This window comes from Gigantopelta aegis, chromosome 2 (assembly GCF_016097555.1).
Source record: "Gigantopelta aegis isolate Gae_Host chromosome 2, Gae_host_genome, whole genome shotgun sequence".
Taxonomy (NCBI): Eukaryota; Metazoa; Mollusca; class Gastropoda; order Neomphalida; family Peltospiridae; genus Gigantopelta; species Gigantopelta aegis.
Genome location: NC_054700.1, coordinates 25986881 through 25999387, shown reverse-complemented (window position 1 = coordinate 25999387; position 12507 = coordinate 25986881). Strand labels below are relative to the sequence as shown.

At 35.2% G+C, this 12507-nt stretch overlaps 2 protein-coding genes across 2 annotated transcripts in view; one reads left to right on the top strand and one right to left on the bottom strand.

The window, feature by feature from the left end:
- The window catches only part of LOC121383196 (survival motor neuron protein-like), a 28844-nt gene extending 27031 nt beyond the window's left edge, over nt 1-1813 (bottom strand). Inside the window, exon 1 of the mRNA XM_041513065.1 lies at nt 1746-1813. Within this exon, the coding sequence (XP_041368999.1) occupies nt 1746-1793 (48 nt within the window). The 5' untranslated portion in view covers nt 1794-1813. The remainder of the gene's footprint in view (nt 1-1745) is intronic.
- A 762-nt stretch (nt 1814-2575) lies between these two features.
- LOC121383191 lies at nt 2576-11071 on the top strand. The gene is made up of 2 exons (XM_041513049.1): nt 2576-2646; nt 7486-11071. Exon 2 carries the CDS (start codon nt 7642-7644, stop codon nt 10993-10995), a length of 3354 nt encoding a protein of 1117 aa, XP_041368983.1. The 5' UTR covers nt 2576-2646; nt 7486-7641; the 3' UTR covers nt 10996-11071.
- Nucleotides 11072-12507: the final 1436 nt, after the last annotated feature.

Genomic DNA, 12507 nt, shown 5'->3' with positions numbered 1-12507 from the left:
CAGGGTTTGGAGTCGGTATCTCGATTAAAAATCCCATGCCTCGACTGGGATCCGAACCCAGTACCTACCAGCCTGTATATTTAAAATGTAAACACCACCCAAGTATAATACTACACGGTACGGTTATAAACTACGATAACACTAAAATAACACTATAATTTGTTCATTGGAAAAAAGTTTTAATATCAAAGGTCTGATCCACAACATGGTTACACCCCCTCACAACTACAGCAACAACACTGATCTTCCCGGCCTATTTCATTGCCAGTATTGCAGTAACAAAATGTACATCATGAACACAACAAAGATGTCAATAAAAATTAACAAAATAAGTTAACAAAAAGATCTCCATACTAACTATCCTCATAGCAGAGATATCAAATGAAAACAACTATTTTCAGGAAAACAGTTTCCCTTTTGGTCGTCCATAAGGACACTGCACAGTATCTTTGCACTGTTGACAAAGAGGTAAAACAGGTTTGTATTTTTGCTTTTAAAGGTCTGATCCACAACATGGTTACATCTCCTCACAACTACAGCACTGCAGACGCTATTAAATGTGAAAAGAGTTGTAATTTCTTAAGGTTTTGGGTACTACCAGTTCATTTCAAATGCCATGGATATCATCATATTTAATAATAAATACAGGGGTTATTTGTCAAACAAATGCAAAATATTGATAGAGTTGATGTCTAAATATTTAATTTAAGTAATCTTTTCAGCATAATCGGCTATTTTCATGTTTACTCTTTATGTTTAACATTGAATCATAACTCGGTATTTCTAGAAGTTCGATTACGTTTTAGGTAATTCCCCTACCAAAATAGACTGGAAATTTGTATCATTCTGCTTTTTAACAGTAAACTAGCGTAACATTTTGAAGATTGGATTCACAAGTTCCGAGTAGTTCTGAATGAGTACGAGAACACGTCCGAGAGCATGTGGTGTCAATGGCGTCTTCCATTTACAGAGTAGAATGTCAAAAATGTGCTCATTCAAATCAAATAATATTACACATGTATTTAAATCAATTTCAAATGAAACGACATTCAAGGAATCGGAACACCTCGTCACATTCCGCTACGCTTATATTTCGTGGAAATGTACGAGGAGTTCCGAATGGCTGTCGGAAGCTTTTCATTTGGAACTCTTCGGAAGTAAAATTGCGCGAAGTGTTCCGGGTCTTCTGGTAACGAGATCTTGGACTGACAGATCTCGTGGCATCTCTCTGCAGTTGTTGTTTTTAGAGTCGACGAAAATTTGGATTGATATTAATGGATTATTAAATAAAACAGGTGGGAAAAAAAAGGGTGGGGAAAAGGTTAAAAAAAAATTTAGGGTCGGCACCAAAAATTTAGGGACGGTCGGGTAACCGGAACCAAACAATTTTTTTTACTACGCCTTAGTTAGTATTGTAGGTTATACATTTTTGGTTTGCGTGTCCATTTGTTGCGCTATTTCGGTTGAGAAACGGTTTAAACACTGTGCCACAAATTTTGAATACCAGCCATATATAGGGTATGTAACAAGTTCCGGACGTAGTAAGAACACACACTAACTACGTCCCTCCGGACTAGAAAAATTAAAATACGTGTGTCGTACGATGTTTTATGCTGAAAGTTTGGGCTATTCTAGTGGGGATTACACTCGCTTTTAGGTTCTGCCCAGTTAATATTAATGATTAAATACTAATGTATGTGCCTATATTAAATGGACGACACAAACACATTTACATGGTTAATAACCTGCTGGTTTCTATTGAAAATAACAAGTCCATCTTCAGCACCCGCCATTTTCGTTTTATTTCCTTTTCTCCGTGCCTCCTTTGTGAAGTGTGTCCACAGTAATTACTCTTGAATAGGTCTGTATACGTCTGTCGCTATATTTTATATGGACTGTAACTACCGGCCTCGGTTGTGTTGTTGTTAAGCGATCGGACTGGGTTCGCATCCTGGTACCGGCTCCCACCCAGCGCAATGGGTAGGTGTAAATTCACTACACCGACTTCTCTCTCACTAACCACTAACCATTAACTCTCTGCCCTGGGCATAGCAGAGGTGTGTGCCAAAGGACAGCGTGCTTGAACCTTAATTGGATATAAGCACGAAAATAACTATACATTTAAACAAACAAGCACTGTAACTTAAAACTGGGAAAGGGTCTCAATTCTGAATGTTAAAGATCAGAACAATACATTCAATTTGTGCGACTTAAATTAGCGATTAAATGTACAATGTAACTCTCAACACCCTCCTGTGATAGATAACTGAGGTCAGCGTCTCGCTGACTTACATATGCCATGTTTACTTCATAAGTTTTCGTGCGAAATAAAGACAAGCTCGCTGTCCTAGAGAGAAAAGTCGGAATAGTGGTGTGTACGTAAACTTCTCCAGATTATGAGCCGGTACCGGGATACAAATCAGTCGTTCTGTAATGCTTAGAATGGGAAAAAATACAAATTGGAGAATAGGTCAACTGCTGTGGTTCGATCCTATGACGCAAGCACCTTAATCGAGCGCTCTACCGACTAAGGAAGATCCCGCCCCTCTTTGTAATAAGGTCTCGGAACACCGTGAACGTTGTTGTTGGAGGAAACATAAAATAGAAAGAAATTAAAATGGCGCTTACAGTTGAAGTTGGGAAAAGGTAAATATTACGAGTTATAAACGCTCTTATCTGCATCCATGAGTGCACATTGCTTTATTTCACTGTAAATATTGTTAATAACTCACGTGATCACATATTGATTCAATTTTATATAGTATTAATTAGGTAAAAGTGGGCGTACTACTTGTCACTAGAATTGGGTCATTTTTTGGCTCCGCGTTAAATTCGTGTAAAACAAAAACGTTTTTTAGTAATTCAATTCGCTGATATTATGTACTTTCTCCAGATATACAGAACAACAATCATTATGAGCAATTTTTAGGGTGCATTTATTGCATACAAGCTAATTTGGTTTAAGCTTGTATTTCGAGGAATCATAGTCACTTCGTACCCAAGTCATATCGTACCATCCATTTCGTACCATGCTGCCTGGTCATTTCGAACCCTAGTCATTTCGTACCTTGGTCATTTCGTACCATTGCAAAAAGTCATTTTGTACCCAAGTCATTTCGTACCCTAGTCATTTCGTACCATTGTGAAAAGTCATTTCGTACCCCAGTAATTTCGTACCCTAGTCATTTCATACCAGTATATAGAAAACGAATTGACTATAGCATAAAAGCAGTGGGTTTTGTTTTAAAACTTTATTTTGACAGTTTGAAAACCAGAACACGTTATTGTTACCCATACTAGTAATACCTGTCAACTGTTATTTCCATTTTACCTGACAAGAGCCGTATATGGTATTTACTACTAACTGCCAACTTCGATTTGGTGTGAAATGGCTCCAGATAATTAGTCAAAAACAACAAAACAATATAATGGACCAACAAAATATTATTTATTTATTAGGTCTTCTTTTCAAACTTGCTTATTTGCATCTTATTTGTTTAAGAAATAAACAATAACAGCCATTAAAACATTAACTACCTTACTGATTGCCTAATTAGCCAATTGCTAATGTTTATACAAAGTGGCAATAATTTTTAGTCTTTTGCTGATAAAATATACCTTAAATTAACCACAAATTTGTAATTTAATGTTATTTTGTAAAAGACTTTACCGGGGTGATTGTTATAAATTGTTATACCATGGTACGATATGACTTTCAGTTATGGTACGAAATAACCAAGGTACGAAATGACTAGGGTACGAAATGACTTTTTGCAATGGTACGAAATGACCCGGGTACGAAATGACCAAATTAGGTACGAAATGACTGGTATGAAATGACCATGGTACGAAGTGACTAGCAACCATTTCGAGAGTCACTTTTCGCAATCTGATTACAGTTAGCTCTACTGGGTCTACCAGTAGATCTAACAGCATTGCATGGACTCCCATGTCCAGGTGACATTTCATTTATAAATAACAATTTAAATATCGACCAAATACACTTCGCCTTTTATAGCGTTATTCGGGAGCATATAAATTCTAAAAATATCGGGCGAGACTATTTATGCAATAGGCGAACTTGTTGGTCTGTTCCAACATTGAAAAAACAGGGGGGGGGGGGGGGGGGGGGAAGTGCATCAATAAACTATGGATTGTATACTAGTATAAACAGATTTTATGGGCATTGGGTATACCATCACGTTTTTTTTTGTTGTCTTGAAACAAATTTTATATAACATTTTATATTGCAATTAGTTTCCGGCATACTTCATAATTCACCCGAATCATTTCGTATACCCTCAGCATAATCCTGAATGTTTTTTTTTTTTTTCCAAATCACTGGCATGATTTTGCAAGTAAGGTTTTGATTGGTTGAATAAAAGGTCAACTGGACATGAGCTCCAATGGGCTGCTGTTAGATCCACGTGTAATAGTGGAGCTAATTTTAATTAGATTGCACTTTTCGCACCCTTGTAACTTGTTTTGGTTTCGTACATAATGTGATATATATGAAAAAAGGAACTTTTTTCTTTCATCTTTTAAAACCTATTCTTAATATTTTGTCTGGAGTTATGAAAAATAAAAACATACCATGTAACTTTGTAAGCAACGTTGATTTCTTGTTATGGAATTTTGACAGGGGTCAAGGTTAGTAGACAAGTTTTTATTTTAATGTGGCGAAGCATTGAATTTGTAATAGAGCTAATTTTGAATTTGAATGATGTCAATATTCCAATGACGTCACTTTGCATCTCCTTACAATAACCTTAAACTAAATACATGATGTTTCCATTTTAAGAACGTTGGACAAAATCCAATTCAAAATTGTTATTGAATTCTTTTGTTGTTGAACATTAAAAATACACCTGAATGTGTCTGAAGAAAATGTCATGAATTAAAAATTGTACCTTTTACAAAACATGGATTTTAAGTGAAATTAATGTAAGATATGTTATATTTATTGTGTATGAAGCCAAAACAAGAGTGAAGAGTGACGGTTGTGGATTTTAGTTTTGAAATGTGCTAACTATGAGCTAAGTACTGTACCATAAGACGTACCATAAATATGTCTTTATTCTTCACATCACTAGAATCTGTTTAAGTTATAAATGAATTAATTATTTTTAGCACATACATTTTAGTGTTTTCCCTACAAATTTGGCACGGCATGGCAGACTAAACCTTTTTGGGGCGTTTTCACCATTTTCAAAATATGGGCACTTTGTTTTCATTAAAGACATAACAAAACAATTAAAGAAAGGGACAATTAAGGCATTTGGCCTGGTATGCATATTCAACGATATATAATGCACATTATTGCTTAATATCAACACGTATAATCGTATAGTTAATTAATAAAACGGTTAAATGTGACGACTATTATATCTAATGGGCGCAGCCATTTTGTACCATCTCAGTGAGTACGCCCTCTGGCGAGCTGGTGGTTACGTAATACTTAACGCGTCACGTCAGGAATGAGCCTTAGAACTAGAGAAACACAATCTACCTGGTTTTTGCGGGATGATAAATAGTCATACATTGCAATGTTCTGTAATAATACACATCCCAGTAAGCCAACAGTAAGTATATCCAGCACTATATATATTATTTTTCAATACAAAATAAAATACCATTGTCAAAGTGGCTACACAACAAGTCGAAACAATTAACAATGTTTTGCCCATGCATTAACCTACGTACTGAAATGATACACGGAGTGTTTTCTTAGTTAATTGGTCTATGCTGTTAGTTGCTTCTACCTTTGATTCCTGATTGGCAGGTGTGTATTTGATTGGTAACCAGACGAGCCAATTAATTGACGCTGTCTAGACACAAAAATACATACCGGTATTGTGGAATATTACCTGTCGCCCCTAAAATGGTAATGGACATGGTTTATTACTGTAAATAGTCTGTAAAACTATTGATTAAGTAGACTTTTTCATCTAAAAACCCCCCAGAACTGACCAATTACATAGTCCCAAAGAAAAGAAAATTATCACTTGGGTATCGTGGATTGTTGTTTTTGCTCCAAAGTAGCATATCAATAGGCCTAATAGTGTACCTTTTTCCTTTGGATTATTTAACAGAGAAAAATACTATAACCCCATTTTGTTCCGTTAATGCAACTTGAAATATATTTAGTTAAATAGTTTATTATATTATTACGTCATTTATGCTGTTTTACAAGTCAGGTTGATCAAAGAGAAGCGCCTTGTCGAAAATTACTGCTTTTGTTTACATTGTACATACAGGAGATGGTCAGGAGCTGACGTCACTTCGCCCCAAGCTATCCCACTGGACGTCACAAAAACGAAACAAAATAGCTGCCCCCAGTTAGCAGGAATAATCATGGTTTTTTATTAACTCTAAAATTACACGCGTTTTTCATTTGCTGAAGTGTCAGTATGTGTTGGTGGTCCAGGTATGCATCTTTCCAACACATAAGGCTCTTGTTTGAGTTGACCCTACCTTTAATTAAAATAAAAATATATGTAATTAATGTGCTTGCTTCAATAAATGAATGGAAAAATATATAAGATGCATAATATTTCATTAATTAATAATACATTTTCTGCATGACTTTTAAAGCCAATTTTAGAGATAATTATTGAAAAAGGTTTGTTAAATTACATGTTTACTTTGATCATTTTCGAGTTTCCTGATAACAAATAATTTACATATTATAAACTAAAATACACACTACAGGAAGAAACATGCCAGCATCCCATTGATTCAACAATGTTTTGGTTAAATACATTAGTGCTGACAGGTTTCTTCCTATATTATGTTTATTAAATTTAGTGGGCAATTATACTATTTATAGCTCTCAAATGGCACAGTTGTCATGCTAGGTTAACTATAAAACTATTAAAAAATCCAAAACCAAACCAGCTGTCAAAGCTAGGTTAACTATAAAACTGGTTTAGTGAGTTTTATTGTCGATAAATAACAATTTTAAAATCGGTTGTAAATGTCTACTACAAAATGTTTTGAAAGTATTCGTGAGCAGAAGGAATATAGCGTGAAATAAAGGAAAACTGAAGTATTGCCAAGCTTGAGCCATCCTCTTTGCCATACAGTGTAGTTTGGCAAACAGTATTGATTTGAAGCTTTATATATAGATTACGGTATGAAAAGTCTGATTTCATACTTTATGTATTTAAATTCTAACTACTACCTGATACTGAATGATATATCATTATGTACACTGGAAAATGAACCTGAGATGGACTGATGATGACCAGATGTGGCCATTAATAAAACTCTGTTATTATAATCTCTATTAAAAACTTCATTTCAAAGAGAAAATAAGTATAAACTTCAATCTATCATTGACCATTCCACCTCTCAATTTTTTTATGAGTTTTGAAGTATTATTTGATGTGTTATTGTATATCTGTTTGCTTTCTGAAAAAGTATTACTTGTTACATTTATAATAATAATTCTATTGTAATAATGAAATTATTTTCTGTTTACAGATGCAGAAAATGAAGGTCACATGTAAGGCTTTGTGGATAAATATTACTTAATCTGAGATACAATGTGGCAAATACTACAGATTCAAAAGAGTAGACACTCTTTCCTTTTTTTCTTCAGTGGTGGTTGAACTGCAAACATTTTGCTATGTGGTTCATATGGATAACAATGTTTTAGATACATCCGTAATGGCAAATGAACACCAACAACATAATGTAAGCCATGTGGGCAATATTCCGGCACGTCCTCAGTATGAAAGAAAATCTAAATTATTATTTTTAGAAAAGATGTTGAATTTTGAGGATTCTTTTAATGAGGATTCTTTTCAAGGAAAAACATGCAAAACAAAGAATTCTTTGTTAAAGAAAACTAAAAAACTGAAGTTATCTGCTTTAAACAGTACATTTGATGATCCTGTCGATAGCAAGTCTGATGAAGATCTTTTAGTCTCATGTGATAAAAGAAGGAAGAAACCAGTACACTCAACAAAAGTTAAAAATGGGTTAACTACACAGTGCAATCGAGTTAAAAATCTGGCATATAAGACAAAGAAAAAAGTACAACTGCCTAAAATTGTAAAAGATGTAATGGCCATACAGTCCAACAATGCAGAATATTTGTCTCTCTCATGTGCTAAGATAAAATCGGAACATTCTCATAAAATTCAGAATGTTGTACAATGTAACCCAGCTGACGAGGCTGTAGTATTTAATGAAATTGGTGAAACGGTGGTACCAATGTCTTCCTACATGGAGGAAGTTCAAGTATGTTCATCTACAGACAAACAGGTTTGTGATGATGAGCAAACTGATGTAAGTTTTTCCACAAAGCAACTAAGTGTAAACCATTCTTGTAAAGAAAGTTCTAGAATGATCGAAGATGAACATGTCCAAGTTAAAATGGAATCGCCAACAAGTGATGGTTACTGGCCTGAAGTTAAACATGAAGAATGTCTTGAAGATAATTCAACAGAGCAGATCAGGCTCTGTGTTGCTGATAATCGGAACCATTTTCCTGACAGTCAGAGTATACGTGATAACAGATATTGTGTTACCATATTTGCCTATAAGTGTCACATATGCCAAACAGGCTTTGCAACATTGCATATGTTGCAAGAGCATAATCGTGAACAGTGTTCAGAAATAATAAAAAATGGACAAAGGCCTCCAGAAACTAGTACTAATATTCATTGTACCATTTGTCCTGACCTTAAACCATTTGAAAATGTGGAAACCTATAGGCAACATATGAGATTTCATCACGTGACATCCACACTGAATGATCTGTCCAATGTGGTGTGTATTAGGTGTGCACTGTGCAAGTCAAAAGAGGAATTCACAAGTATAAGCAGTTTAAAAAGACATCTCGGGATAGAGCATCTTCTTGATATAGATTTTGAAACGTGTTCAGACTATATCATCAAGGAGTCTGCTGAAGTAGCAAGAACAAAATATGACTTATGTAGAACCCATGAAAACAAAGGATACAATTTGCCATCTGCTTCTGACAAAATATTCTATGTCTGTCGTATTTGTGATGAACCTTTTTCAGAACATGGCCCATTTTTGAAACACTATAATAAACATCAGAGGCAATCAAAAGCAATTAAAAACACCCAATCTAAAGGCTGGAAGAATTTGAGTAATTTGCTCGTTGATAAAGCACTTAGTGTGAATGAGCTTACTGTTGCACCAAGTAATGGTTTATTACTTAATGGTGAAAGTGATTGGTTCAAGTCCAGAACAGACTTATTGATTTCAGATACAGCGCAGACTAAAGCAAAAGGTAAATTGTTAGAAATAGAAGAAGTGGAAAGTGTCTTCAGTGATTACAGACATGAAGAAGAGACGGACTGTCGTGTTACAGGTTTTGAGCAATCCAAAGTATATAATGGTGCTGAAGGAGGAATAAGTAATACTCCAGCTTCTGAGCCTGCTGGAGTAGTCAGGATAGAACCAAATAGTGCATCACATTCCAAGCTCTTGAGTACAGAAAATGTTATGGAAAAAGTAGTGGATGCTTCAGACGCTGAGAACTCCAGAGTGAGTGTTACAGTGGGAGGATTTGAAATAGAATTAGATCAGCCTTTAGATGATATATACTTGACACCAAATGACCACAATCAAAATGTGTGTAGTTTGGAAACCAGTATGAATGAATTCATATGTAAAATTTGTCACAAATCATTTTCAAATTATGTTCAACTGTTGCATCATAATAAAGTTCATGAACTTCTGCCAGAAACAACAAAGAATAGATCCCAGTGTCAAAAAGGACTGGGCCCAGCCAGAAAGAAAATCTTTAAATATTTGTGTCCAAAATGTGATAAAGGATGTTCCTCAGCTAAAGAATATGGCTGTCATGTCCAAACACATGGCAAACTTTTTTACACTGAATCTGATTTTTGGTTGACAACTGCTGATAATTTGGTATATGACTTGCAAAAACACAAAAGTCTCAGACAAAATATGGAACACACTGAGAGCAAATGCACAAAAACAAATAAATGTAACAGAGATGTAAAAAACAGCAAATGCAGAATTTGTTTGATTTGTTCAAAAACGTTCATAACGTATTCAGGCTACAATCAACACATGGCACGTCATGGTTTTAAAAAAGGAAGAAGCAAATCTACTAAGATGAGACGTCAAAATGTGTCCCTGTGCAAACGTAAATATGTTCACCAAATTGGAGATAAAATGGATTATATGGCAGCTGATACAAACACTGTAACTGGGGTTGTAAAGAAACAAATTACAGGTACTACGAAACAACAGTACGAAACTGATGTCAACAGTTCAGAAATTTCTGCTATTGAAGAAGAGTATTTGGTTGTAGATGATAATCAGACAGAATTGAGTACAGTTCAACTACCTATCAAGGAAGACTGCACTTCAAAAGATGCTGATTACTTTGAACTGGGTCATAATGAAAAACAACTTTGTAAAATGACAGATGGTAATGAACCAGAAATAGGTGTTCCTGGAGTAGAAACCGAGCTCATTATCTTCAATTCATTCAGTTTATCTTCTGATCGTTTTGAAAATGTTGACATTCTAACACGGATTGAATGTGAGATGGCCATGAAAGAAGAACCTGACCAGCCGTCCGAGGAAGACGTATACACTCGAAGTGGCTTACCAGTTGATGACAGTTACAATACTGAAGCCTCTGACATTATCAAGGATGACAATTCTTTAAGAGAAAATGATGAGCAACTCAGTCCTACCAAGGGACATGTCGATAATAGTTATTGGGTCAGTGATATAGTAAATACGTCAAAGAATGAAAATGGAAGGGTGGGTAGCATAAGAAAAATAGCACCAGAGGATATTCCGAACAAGCTCAGTTCTGGTGATGATATCTGCAATGAGGCGGGCCTGAAAGACATGAGGGTGAATGGTGAAGGCAGCTTAAATCTTCGGTGCGATATTTGTACGAAAGTATTGCCAACTTTGACCTTCAAGCGCATTCACATGCTGCTTCATAAAAGTTCAAAATTGAACACTTGATTTAATTTATAACCTCATTATTTTTAAATTTAATACCATTGCAGCAACATCATATTAAACATATTTTACAACTACATTAAAGGTGTTTTTTTATTATTCAAGCAGATTTTGTTTTCTCCCCGAATTCTATGAAATAGAACAGCTGTAACTAAAACTTTAAAGTGATTAAAGTTACAGTCTCTGGTTACCGTATTATAACATGTACAAATATGAAATACAAGCTCAAATGCACTTCTAAAAAAACTCGTGTGTGTGTTCGCTATGAACGGAGATCGTCAAAAGTATACGCTTGATTCGTCGCCTGTGCCGCCATAGCTCCGCAAAGCACAAACGACAGCCTATTGTCAGTTTCAGTTAACACGTGCCTTTGCCGATTTCAAATTGTAGGGTTCGTCTCAAAAAATTAAAAGAGAAATCTTGCGCTGTACGAAGAACGTTCTGTTGAAGATACGGTACTAGTCTTTCGTTAAAACCGGTTTGATCTTGACAACGTATTATCGACAATCGTACCTTCCTATTTCAGAATTAATATTTTATAAAGTGTTGGTAGAACTTTCAAAGTTTAGTTTGTATACTAGTATAGTGTTTTTCCTAGCTTGTTTTAGCATGGTACGGCACCATGCCTCAATAGTCTAGCACCATCTTGCCTTAATCGGCGCCATGCTGCCCTGAGATTAAACGAGTCTTTTTCAGTAATTAATTCTAAAATTGTCTTTATAAAACACCCAAAAGGGTATTATTAATTAATAAAATATGCCTTTTATATCTTTTGCCATTCATTTATTAAGGCAAGCACATAAAATTACATTAATGTTTATTTGAATTAAATTTTGTGTGTATTTTTAATGAAATACATGTGCCCCCAAAATGGTGAAAATGCCCCAAAGGTGTTTGGTCTACCATGCCTTGCCAAATTTCTAGGGAAATCACTACTAGTAACACATTAATCATGTATATATTTTAAAAATAAAATATACTAAAGTAGACCATGAACGTTTTCACTTCTTAATTTTACGTGTTAAAATCGACAAATTCAAATAAATATTCTTTCGTTTGGAAAGGGTAAAGGGGGGGGGGGGGGGGGGGGGGAGGTTGTTTAACGACATCAAAGTTAGAGCATATTAATTTAATAATCATCCGACGCCATACAACCGTAAATAAAATGTGTTGAGTGTGTCGTTAAATAAAACATCCTATTTTTCCGTCCATCTGCTGTTGGATGTCTTAACATTTGGTAATTTTGACATATAATCTTAGAGAGGAATCGGGTGCATGTGCAGGGGGAGGGTATTGGAGGTCGAAACCCTTACTTGCCGAAGCTTAATTTTTTTTTGAAATGTATGTTTCTAGGGGAGCATGGCCCCATATTTATAAACTTCGCTCAACACAGTCTATAACCCCAACCCCGCTGAAATCCCTGCACACGCGCCTTGGAAACCCGCTACATTTTCTTTTAGCAAGGGATCGTTTATATGTACAATCCCACAGACAGGATATCACATACCATGGTCT